Below are 12,435 nucleotides of genomic sequence, written 5' to 3'. Positions count from 1 at the left end.
TACTGCTGTGCGATAAAACTGTCATCAAATTACATCTGTTTTGCATATATAGATCCATCATTAATCCTCACTGAAACTGCTTCTAAATGTTTTAAGGCTGGTTTTAGTAGCACAACACAGATCATTTTTGAAACACAGTAGAGGCACTATTTATGAAAGTAGCTTCCTTAATCACAAAACCTTGTATAGGAAAAATATAGACAGAGTTTGAACTATTTTTTACTATTATGACTGATAGATTCAGTACCTTGGCAGTAATATCATTATATTAGAAGAATACTTGGAGTTCCCATCGTGGTACAGCAGAAACAAATCCGACTAGGAACCATGAGGTTGCAGGTTCAATCCCTGGCCTCTCTCAGTGGATTAAGGATCTGTCATTGCTATGGCTGTGACTGTGGCCAGCAGCTGTAGCTCCAACTGGATCCCTAGCCCGGGTGCCATGGGTGCAGCCCTAAAAACCAAAAAAAAAAAAAAAAGAAGAATACTTACTCAAGAAGATCTGGGTCTAGTCCCTCTGAAATCATTTTGTTTCTTATTGCCATCACTGGAACACCCTAAGAAAGAACACAAGATGATAATTCAATTATTAAATACACCTCCTTCATAAAAACGAAGAGACCAATGGAACAGAATCCAGAGCCCAGATATAATCCCAAGCAACCAATATTTGACAAGGGAGCCAAGAATACTCAATGGAGAAAACAGTCTCTTCAATAAATCATACTGGGAAAAACTGGATATTCACATGTAAAATAAAACTTGACCCTCATTGTATACTACTCATAACCATGAAACCTAGAAAGAAAACTCCTTGACATGGGTCTTGTAATGATATTGTAGAAATCATTACCTAAAGCACAAGTGACAAAATAGTGAGACACCACACTAAAAAGATGTGGGAGTTCCCATTGTGGCACAGTGGAAACGAATCCAACCAGGAACCACAAGGTTGCGGGTTTGATCCCTGGCCTCACTCAGTGGGTTACAAATTTGGCATTGCTCTGAGCTGTGGGTGTAGGTCACAGATAGAGCTTGGCTCCCACGTTGCTGTGGCTGTGGCTGTGGCCCATGGCTACAGCTCCGATTCGACCCCTGGCCTGGGAACCTCCATATGCTGTGGGTGCAGCCCTAAAAATAAATGAATAAATAAATAAATAAACTAAAAAGATGCACAGCAAAAGATACTATCAACGAAGTGAAAACCTATGAAATTGGAAAAGACAACCTATGAAATGGGAAAAAATATTTGCAAACCATATATCTGATAAGAGGTTAATATCCAAAATATAAAAAACATACATCTCCAGAGCCAAAAAGATGGGCAAAGAATCTGAATAGACATTTTTCCAAAGAAGACATGTGAATGGTCACCAATACATCTAAAACTTCTCAACATCACTAGTCATTGGGGAAATGAAAATTAAAAGCACAATGAGATGTCACCTCATGGCTGTTAGAATGGCCACGATCAAAAAAACAAGAGATAGGAGTTCTCTTGTGGTGCAGTGGGTTAGGGATCCGGTGTTGTCACTGCAGCAGCTCAGGTTGCTGCTGTGGCTTAGGTTCAATCCCTGGCCCAGCAACTGCCATATGCTGTGAGCATGGCCAAAAAACAAACAAAACAAACAAAAAATAAGAGACAGCAAATGTTGGTGTGGATATGGAGAAAAGGAAACACTTGTGCACTGTTTGTTAGAATGTAAGCTGGTACAGCCATTTTGGAAAAGACAACAGAGTTTATGAAAAAATTAAAAATAGAACTACCATATGATCTAGCAGTTCCAGTTCTGAGAATCTTCCCCTCAAACCCCAAAAAACTAACTCAAAAAGATATCTGCACCCCCATGTTCATAGCAGCATTATTTACAATAGCCAAGACATGGAAACAATCTAAGTGTCCACTGATGAATGAATGGATAAAGAGTGTATATACACAATGGGAATATTATTCAGCCATAAAACAGGAATATCCTACCATTTGCAACAACGCAGATAGATCTTAGAGGCATTATACTGGGTTGAAGTAAGTCAGACAGAGAAGGAAAAATACTGTATCTCACCTATATGTGGCATCTAAAAGCAAAACAAAACAAAACAAAACATCCCAAACGCACTGAAAAAGACATCAGACTTGTGGTTACCAGAGACAGAGGATAGAGGAAGGAGGACCTGAAGGAAGAGGGTACAAACTTGAAGTTATACGGTAAGTAAGTACCAGGGATGTAACGCGCAGCATGACGACTATAGGTAACACTGCTGTATGACGTATGGGAAAGTTAAGAGAGTAGATCCTAAGAGTTCTCATCACAAGGTGAATTGTTTTACTTTCTTTTTATTGTACCTGTATGAAATGATGGATGTTAAGTAAACCCACTGTGGTAGTCATTTCACAATATATGTAAATCAAACCATCATGCTATACAACTTAATCTTATACAGTGATGTATGTCAATTATTTCTCAATAAAACTGGAAAAAAATTTTAAAAATAGAAGCTGGAAAAAAGCCTCCTTTTAGATGGATCACTATTTAAAATAACTCTTATATTGCTTTCATATTAGTATGTGCATAGCACGTGAATAATCTAATAAGGTATATATTTTAACTGACTTAATGGAATCAGTACTATCCAATACCACAAAGCCCAAATTAAATCATTTGAGCCTATCCATTACTAATTCTGCTGGATAAAAGCCAGATATCATATTCTCACTCTTCTTATATCACCGAAAGAAAGAAAACATTGATAAGTCAAATGATTAAGGCCTTGGCTGGGACAGTGCCATGAATACTTAACAATATGAATAAATGTCTTTCAAATAAAGATTTCAGAGCTTTCTACTCTTAAGTAGAGCTGTGTTAATGTTCTTTTCATAAGCAAATGGTCCAATTTCATTTGGACACATTATGCACTAAGGTCAAAGAGAATTCAAGAACTCTTCTGGGATTATATTATATATCTTCTCTATACCAATACAAACACTATGTCATGATAATTCTAGAAGTGTATAAGTCACAAAAACATTGAGAACATGTGAATTTTAAAGTTCAGGGTAAGAATATCAAAACAGTAAGAAGAAGATATGTCAGAAATAAATACAATTTTACTTGGAAAGGGGGCTGATTTGACGTATAAATAAACACTTCTTGAGAGCTGACTTATAAAGCTCTAAGGGGAGAAGATGCAATCAAGTCTCTCTGTCAACTCCTCCTCCTCCTCACACCACCCCAAAAGATGAAGAAACACTAATGTGATGTGTTAAATTTAAAGACCTTGATTACATCAACAGTAAGTGGGGTCAAGGTGCTTTAAAAGACCATACACATGGTTGGAACCCTCTCCCTCATGTCTCTTCATCCCATGTGGCAAAAACAGTAAGCTGAGCCAGGGTCCATGTAGGAAAAAGCTCAATCACTTCTCCATGCAGTTACATACTCTTCTCTTTGGCCCTCCCTTGTCACCTGCCAGTTGTGACATTCAGTTCTGAATTTAAGGTACAGGCAGAAGCCCTTCAGGAGCTCTGATGCTCCAGTCCAATTTCTTGGAGTCCTACCCTGAAATTTCTGGGCAGTAACCCAGCTAAGTTTCCCCGGACTTCTTTTCCACTTGTCCCTTATGTGTTTTCTGGTCTCAGGGGTCTACAGGGTTAGTGGTACAATTTTGATATCACAATACCACACCTCAATGTTTAACATCACAATTGCAGCACAGTGCTTTATGCTGAGAAAATAGACACAACCAGCTCCTACTCTCAGAGAATACAAGTTTAATAGATGTGTTAAACAGATGATGACAATACAGTCATAAAACTGGTTAAGAGGCCTGTGAGGTTAGACCTGAGGAAAAGCAGACTGAGTGACGAACTAGCAAAGAATTCACTGAGGTGAGTTTTGAAGAGGGGATAGGCATTTATATAAAAGGAAAAAACACAAAAGACTTAGAAATATATCTTCAAATCATGTATCATACATAAGCGTATCTCAAAAATATTTTTTAAGAAAATACACTTGGCCAGATATTTGCCTCCAAAATGCTGATTTTATCTTATATTTCATTTAATAAATCTGCATTGAGATCCGGACAAGTATATATAAAAATGACAATCAAATGCAAGATTCAATATGCAGAGCCTTCAAAGTTAATGAGCATCTCTCTCGGAAAAGTTACAGACCTTACTAAATTAAGTTCTGATTGTTATTAACTACAATCCTCATTTTTTTTTTTTTTTTTTTGGCCTTTTTAGGGCTGCACCCTTGGCATATGAAGGTTCCCAGGCTAGGGGTCTAATTGGAGCTGTAGCCGCTGGCCTACACCACAGCCACAGCAATGCCAGATCCAAGCTGCGTCTGTGACCTACACCACAGCTCACAGTAACGCAGGGTCCTTGACCTGCCGAGCAAGGCCAGAGATGGAACCTGCAACCTCATGGTTCCTAGTCAGATTCGTTGCCACTGCGCCACAATGGGAACTCCACAATTCTCGCTTTTAAAATCAGAAAATATATTAAAAATTTAACCCTTACTTTAAAAAATGCCTAGAAAAGACAGTTGTAGAGTCATAAAATGCCTTCTATAAGCACAATTTCTTATTTTGGCCATGGAGGAGAAAAAGTTCAAGTTCTCTACAGCTTGCTAGGTTAAAGGACGTTGGGAAAGCAAAGGTTTTCTTTCAAATTCAAGTTACCAGGAAGACTCTTCTGAAAGAGGCAAGGCGGTCATTACAGACCCATCTATACATTCATCTTCACAACTGCATTGTTTTATATTTTAAATTAGTAAAATATAATCTATTCAGGCTCTAATAAAAATGGACACTTAAATGCATCCTAAAAACTGTATGGATGAAAATAAATACCACCATCATGGAATTCTCTTCAAAACCATACTCCTTGAATTTCCATTGTGGCTCAGCGGTAACAAACCTGACTGGTATCCATGAGGACACAGGTTCTATCCATGGCCTCGATCAGTGGGTTAAGAATCTGGCATTGCTGTGAGCTGTGGTGTGGGTCACAGATGCGGCTCAGATCCTGTGTTGCTGTGGCTGTGGTGTAGGATGGCAGCTGCAGCTCTGATTTGCCCCCTAGCTTAAGAACTTCTATATGCCATGGGTGTGGCCCTAAAAAGACCATACAAACAAACACACAAAAACATACCCCTGAAAGCAATACTATTCCATGGGGCAATCTTTAAGGTATTCTGAAAAGTGAAATATGGTAGGTTGGGAAGACAAAGAAAGTGGAAGATAAAACTTTGAACCTTTGGTTGGCTTACAATGTTTAAGGATTAATGAAAGACAGGGGAGAAAAAGCAGTTACTTGCTTGGGGGCATACAGTGTGAATACTCTTACATTTGGAACAAAATAAGCACAGGATTAAAACTTGCACTATTTTAAAAATACATTATCTGGGAGTTCCCATCGTGGCTCAGCGGAAACAAATCCAACTAGAAACCACGAGGTTGCGGGTTCGATCCCTGGCCTCACTCAGTGGGTTAAGGATTTGGCGTTGCCGTGAGCTGTGGTATAGGTGGCAGATGCAGCTCGGATCTCATGTTGCTGTGGCTGTGTGTAGGCCAGCAGCTGTAGCTCTGATTGGACCCCTAGCTTCCTGTGAACCTCCATATACCAAGGGTATAGCCCTAAAAAGAAAAAAAAAAAAATATATATATATATATATATACACACACACACACACAAAATCTGGAACTAAGACTTGAGAGAAAAATTTTAACATAAGATGTACTTTAAAATAACTTTGTAGGAGTTCCCGTCATGGCGCAGTGGTTAACGAATCCGACTAGGAACCATGAGGTTGCGGGTTCGGTCCCTGCCCTTGCTCAGTGGGTTAAGGATCCGGCGTTGCCGTGAGCTGTGGTGTAGGTTGCAGACGCGGCTCAGATCCAGCGTTGCTGTGGCCCTGGCGTAGGCCGGTGGCTACAGCTCCGATTCAGCCCCTAGCCTGGGAACCTCCATATGCCGCGGGAGCGGCCCAAGAAATAGCAACAACAACAACAACAACAACAAAAAAGACAAAAAAAAAAAAAAAAAAAAAAAAAAAAACTTTGTAATAAAATTACAGATTATTATTAACTACAATCCTCATTTTTATAATAAAATTACAAAGTAGAAGAGAAAGCTGATCACTTGAACTACAAGGTTGGAAAATTTTACTTGAAAATTTAAATGCTGCTCAACTATTTGGTATAATAGGAAAAGTTAGGAGTTTGAAACATTTCATAAAAGAACACTGAAGTGTTTAGGAGAATGGGAAAAAGAGCAGTTAAGGTCACACTTCTTTAAAAAGACCTCTCAGTTTTTATTAACTATGGTTTGATGCTATAAGGTCTTTCTACAAACTCAACTATGTGATTTATTTATTACACTTTAGCATAATCCACAGGATATCATTGGAAAGGTTATATAAATAAGTTATAAAGCCTAGAAAACAGAAAGGAGAAGAAGGAAAAAAAAATGTTTCCTAAAATACAGCAGAGAAACTGTGTATGGGGTTGGAGATGGGGAGGCAGTTGGGAAGAAAGAATTGGGAAACAGGGAAGTTGGTGGAATTAGATAAGTTTCCTATCTTAACATTTGCTTCATGGAATTGGTTACAGCATAAGAATAACAGATGCCTGAATCTAGATGCTCCATAGTTTACCTTTAATTTCTTGTGGCTGGTTGCATCACAAGAATACAGACAATACCAAAATTTGGTGAGTCTTTAGTTATTTCTGTATATGAATATAGATAAAGGAAAATACATATAACTATAATATCTTACCCTATTAGAGACTTAACTATTATCATCACCTAATACGAATCTCATAAAGCTTGATACAAAAATCCTTTGGCCTATTTCCAAAGGATGCATTCCAAAGGGATTTGCTGCTATGTTTCCAGTGATGTTCCTTAGAAAATTTGTTGTTTGGCTTTATTCTTCCTTAGAGGTTAAGAAACAGAGTCTGGTTTGTTAAACATCAAAAAGAAGTGTTCAATTTCTGATCTCCAAGAGACAAAGCTACTGGTGGTCTAAAAAGGACATGAGAGACCTCAAAACTCAAGTCTACTGAACTGTGGGATTATTTTTGGCAAATGATAATGGCAGTTTGTCCAACATAAGTAATGAAGAAGAAAGAAGGCAGCCATAAGTTTGATGTTCCAAAAAATCATGTCTGTATTTGCGTCACTGGAGAAAGTGTGTAAAGAAGCCTCACTAATGAAATTATGATGGCAACACTAATGGTTAAATAGTAGTTTCTTCTATCGCAAAAATGTTGGAGGCTTATACAACTGCCAATATTTACATTTATTTGTTATTATGATAATGAAAGCCAAGATCCTAAATTTCTTTTTTTTTCTTTTTTTTCTTTTTTAGGGCCACACCCGCAGCACATGGAGGTTCCAGGCTAAGGGTCTAATCAGAGCTACAGCTGCCAGCCCATGTCACAGCCACAGCACCAGTAGATGCAAGCCGAGTCTGCGACCTACATCACAGTTCACGGCAATGCCGGATCCTTAACCCACTGATTGAAGCCAGGGATCGAACCCGAAACCTCGTGCTTCCTCGGTGGCTTCGCTTCTGCTGCACCATGACAGGAACTCCTAGATCCTAAATTTCTTTATAAATCATGTTGAAATTCTCCTAAAGTTTTAGAAGAGGAAAAAAAACCTTCTTATTCAATTTAATCAAAATAAATTACTTTCTCTCTCTCCCTCCTTTTTTTTTTTTTTTTGTTTGTTTGTTTGTTTGTTTGTTTGTTTTTCGGGGCCAAACCCGAGGCATATGGTGGTTCCCAGGCTAGGGGTCTAACTGGAGCTGGAGCTGCTGGCCTACCCCACAGCCACAGCAACGCAGGATCCAAGCCTCATCTTTGACCTACACCACAGCTCAGGCAACACCAGATCCTTAACCCACTGAGCAAGGCCAGGGATCAAACCTGCGTCCTCACGGCTGCTAGTCAGATTCATTAACCACTGAGCCACAGCAGGAACTCCAATGATTTTCTTTATAAAACAAACAAACAAAAAAAAACAAACCTTATATTTTCAAGTTTTCCTCTCAGTTTATGACTCTGAATCACAATTCAGCTGTGAAAGATGGAAAATATGAAGTTTTTTCCCTACTTAGATAAACGATAAAGAAAAGATCTACTGGGGGGGCACTAATCAAGATGTCTGAGTAAAAGGGTGTGGCGTTTACCTCCTCCCACAAACACATCAAAAATACATCTACATGAGTTCCCGTCGTGGCTCCATGGTTAACAAATCCGACTAGGAACCATGAGGTTTCAGGTTTGATCCCTGGCCTTGCTCAGTGGGTTAAGGATCTGGTGTTGCCTGGGCTGTGGTGTAGGTTGCAGATGAGGCTCGGATCCTGTGTTGCTGTGGCTGTGGGGTAGGCCAGCGGCTACAGCTCCAATTAGACCCCTAGCCTGGGAACCTCCATATGCCGCAGGAGCAGCCCAAGAAATGGCAAAAAGACAAAAAAAAGAACATCTACACGTGGAACAATGTTCACAGAATACCTACTGAATTCTGACAAAAGATCTCAGACATCTAAAAATGCAAGAAAGATCTCTACATAACTGAGTAGGATGAAAGGAAAAAATAAAAATAAAAATGAAGCAGGACTGGACTTTTGCCACCGGGAGTGAGCAATGAAACAGGCAAGGTTGCCACACTCTGGGAAGCCCCCTTACTGGCGGGGACCAGCTGAGATAGAAAGGGGGGCTTCAGAGGCTTGATGGTGAGTACAGCAACTGGTCTGCCGAACACAAACCTGCACAGATGGTCTGTGCCACCGCCCAGCACTCCCCAGCCTGAGATTTGCATCGCTGGTGTGTGCAGGGGCTGGGTAATAAAACTCAGGCTTCAGAGTAGAGACCTGAGGAGAGGACTGGGGTTGGCTGCGTGGAGACAGTCTGAAGGTGCTGGAGTATAGGGGTGTGGGTGGAAAAAGCCCAGGCCCACAAAAGAAGTGAAGCACTCTTGTTTAGTGGTGCGCAAAGGGAGCAGCAGGGCCCACCATAGCAGCCTCACTCTTGGCTTGCTCAGATGGGCATGGCTCTGCACTGAAATCCCATCGTTAAGGCACAAGAGCAAGGGAGAGGTGGGGTCCGCCACATCGGCCTCCTTTTCTTTCTTTTTTTTTTTTTTTTTTTTTTTTGGCCACATCTGAAGCATGTGGAAGTTCCTGGTCCAGGGACTGAACCTATGCCATAGAAGCAACTTGAGCCACTGCAGTAACAATGCTGGATACTTAACCTGCTGTACCACAAGGGAATTCCTTTTTTTTTTTAATATATATTTTTTTTTATTTTCTTGGTGCACTTTCAGTTAGCTTGGCACCACCTCTTTGAGCCCTGGAGTGCGCAAGCACTATCAGGTAGCCCACATGTGGAGGCAGGGCTGAAATCAGAGTTGATTCCCAGGGACCATGTGACTTAGGAAGCAGGGCTGAAATCGGAGTCCTCTCTCCACAGCTGTGCAATCCATGGATTTATGCCACTGCCACTGGCAACTCACAGCCACTGCAACATTCAATAGACACCAGTGCTCCTGTGGCTACAACAGGTCTGCCCTTAGCAGCTGTGGGCTTTGTGGGCACATGCATAGAGGCTGGGCTGGGCCATGGTCTGGGCTGTTTCCACAGCGTCAGTGGCAGATCCAGTTGCATGACCATAGCAGTCCTGGTAACTGACTTCAGTGGATCTGTGCCTAGAGATCTGCACGGATGGCTTTGTGATAACAGCACTTGAGGGAAACCAGGGCTGACTGGGGGCATTCCCGTGGTTGAGGTGGGGCTGAGGCCAGTGCCAACAGCAGTGTACTTTGTGAGGCCACACAATGGGTGACAGGTTAAACTGCAGAGCACACTCACCAGTGGACAGCTCAGGTGGAGAAATACTCAGTGGCTCCTCTCCCAGTGGGAATGCTCCAATCCCTACCGCACACGGCAGCTCAGAAACAGATCTGGGGGCTTCTACTCCAACATTAGCGTATCCTAACTCTAACAGGATAGTGACAACCACAAAGCAAAGAGGAGAGGCCACTCAATATCCATTTCAGACTCTGGTCACCTTAACACCAGTCACATCTCCTATCAAGAGGATAATGGCCAGCACACACCGAGGAAAGAGGCAGCAAGCATACATACCGAAAACAGCCCTCACACGAAAAATACTAGACCTACTCCAGGCCACACAAGGATGCTCCCACATTTAAAAAGCCCTTCAAGACCAAAGTAGATAATTATTTCTCCTAAAATCATAGAATTAGAGAAATATAAGTAAAATGAAGAAGTAGAGGAACCACTCCCAATTAAAAGATCAAAAGAATTCTGAAAGAACAATGAAACAGACCTCTCCAGTCTAAAAGATACCAAGTTCAAAAAGGAGATAATGAAGTGTTCCCGTCGTGGCACAGTGGTTAACGAATCCGACTAGGAACCATGAGGTTGCGGGTTCGGTCCCTGGCCTTGCTCAGTGGGTTAATGATCCGGCGTTGCCATGAGCTGTGGTGTAGGTTGCAGACGTGGCTCAGATCCCACGTTTCCTGTGGTTCTGGCATAGGCCGGCAGCTACAGCTCCAATTCAACCCCTAGCCTGGGAACCTCCATATGCCGCGAGAGCAGCCCAAGAAAATGGCAAAAAGACAAAAAAAAAAAAAAAAAAAAAGGAGATAATGAAAATACTGAAGGAATTAAGAAAGGCTATCAATAGAAATACAGATTTCTGTAAAAAGAAACTAGAAACTATGAAGAGGAGCCAAGAAAAATTAGAAAACTCATTTGCCAAGACAAAAGCTGAGCTAAAGGCAATTAACAGCAGATTGAATAATGCAGAAAAATGAATAAGTGATCTGGAAGACAAAATAACAGAAATCACCCAATCAGAACAGAAGACAGAAGCGCAAATGAAATGAAAGCAATATAAGAGACTTATGGGATAATATAAAACATAACAATAGGCCAGCAGCTATAGCTCTAATTCAACACCTAGCTTGAGAACCTCCATGTGTCACAAGTGCAGTTCGGACAAACAAAAAAAAAAAAAAAAGAAAAAGTAGAAAAGTTAGGGGAGTTCCTTTGTGATATGCAGCAGGTTAAGGATCTGGTGTTGTCACTGCAGCAGCCTGGGTTACTGTTGTGGAGTTTGATACCTGGCCCAGGAATTTCCACATGTTGCAGATGCAATAAAAAAAAAAAAAAAAAAAAAAAAAAAAAAAAAAAAAAAAAAGATAAGCAAAAGTTAAAGTTAGAATATTGTCTTACGTCATTACAAACTTTGCTAAGATATATTTCTATCTGGAGTTTTTTTTAATTGCAGTATTAAGACAAAATACAAATGATGTAGATATCTTTAGGTAGAGGAATAGATAATTTTCATTCATTTCTTTCCAAATAAAATTCAGTATTTTTTCCTTTTTTTTCTCTTTTTTTTTTGGCTGCGCATGTGGCATGTGGAAGTTCCCTGGCCAGGGATCAAACCCGTGCCACAGCAGTGACCTAAACCAAGCAGTAGTGGTGCCAGATCCTTAACCTGCTATGCCACCAGGGAACTCAAAGATTCAAAATTTTGAAATCTAGTTTCTTTTAAAACATAGTTAACATATTAGCATTTTTTCCAAACTGTAAAATAATCCTTACCAAAAATTTAATTTACAAATGATGTTGTGATCCACTCAAGATAAATTATCTTCTGCACTAGGTCTGTCCATCCCATTATGAATGCTTACACTTTCTGAGATCCTTGTCAGAGTAAGGTACTAAAATGCCTTCCTAAAGTTGCAGGTTTCTAAAACCTCTAAAAGGCTTCTCTCCCACCTCAGGTAAGCCCAATTCCTTATTATAGTTCATCTGTTCCCTTGATCTTTACTTTTTTTTCTTCCATTAATTTATACAATCTTAGGCAAATTTATAGTTAGGTTGACAATCACAATATTTCTACACTTGATCTTAGCCAAAAGGCCGAGAAGCAATAACATTTCTAAAAAGAGCAAATCTAAGTAAGAAACTAATTTACATTGGTGTTATTTCCTCCTCACCAATTTGGAAAACTTTTATGTGAGGGCCCTTATTTCTGGAAGAAATGGTCAGTAGGAAAGAAGATAGAAGGACACTGAAATCAAAGCTGGGTAACTGAAAAATTATAGTTGGTTTCGGAGCAAAAGAATTATATTGCACATTTCAGCAAGTATAAAAACTGTCATTAGTAAATCTTCAAAAGCTTCCTTATGAACTTTAATAGTGGTGTACTATTCCTTTTTCACAACTTCTAATGTAAGAATCAAGGAGCTGTTTGAGTTGGAATGAAAAATATGAAGTCAAAAGTTAAAAATATTTTTCTGCTAAACCCCTCAGTCTTTACTGGTTCCCATTTAAAGAAAATTCCTATTAAATTTAAAACTACCTTAAGCTTATCCACTAACAG

General features: G+C 40.0%; 1 protein-coding gene across 16 annotated transcripts in view; it reads right to left on the bottom strand.

Annotated features, from left to right (window-relative positions):
• WASHC3 (WASH complex subunit 3) overlaps positions 1-12,435 on the bottom strand; it is a 130,629-nt gene that overhangs the window by 84,116 nt on the left and 34,078 nt on the right. For 15 of the 16 annotated variants that reach the window (XR_014804199.1, XR_014804200.1, XR_014804201.1 and 12 more), the window contains exon 6: positions 493-557. Coding sequence is in view for 3 of the 16 variants with exons in the window: in XM_084957378.1 (XP_084813504.1) it covers positions 493-557 (65 nt within the window). In the remaining 13 variants the exon portion in view is untranslated. Of the gene's footprint in view, positions 1-441; positions 558-12,435 lie in introns of all 16 variants that reach the window. The other variant, XR_014804211.1, reaches the window with a different exon arrangement.

Source organism: Sus scrofa, chromosome 5 (assembly GCF_054392235.1).
Source record: "Sus scrofa isolate SSC_HxYL_T2T_F1_AM1 chromosome 5, Sscrofa_HxYL_maternal_Yorkshire_Landrace_v2.0, whole genome shotgun sequence".
In the NCBI taxonomy this organism is placed as follows: Eukaryota; Metazoa; Chordata; class Mammalia; order Artiodactyla; family Suidae; genus Sus; species Sus scrofa.
This window is presented reverse-complemented; position numbering and strand designations above follow the sequence as displayed.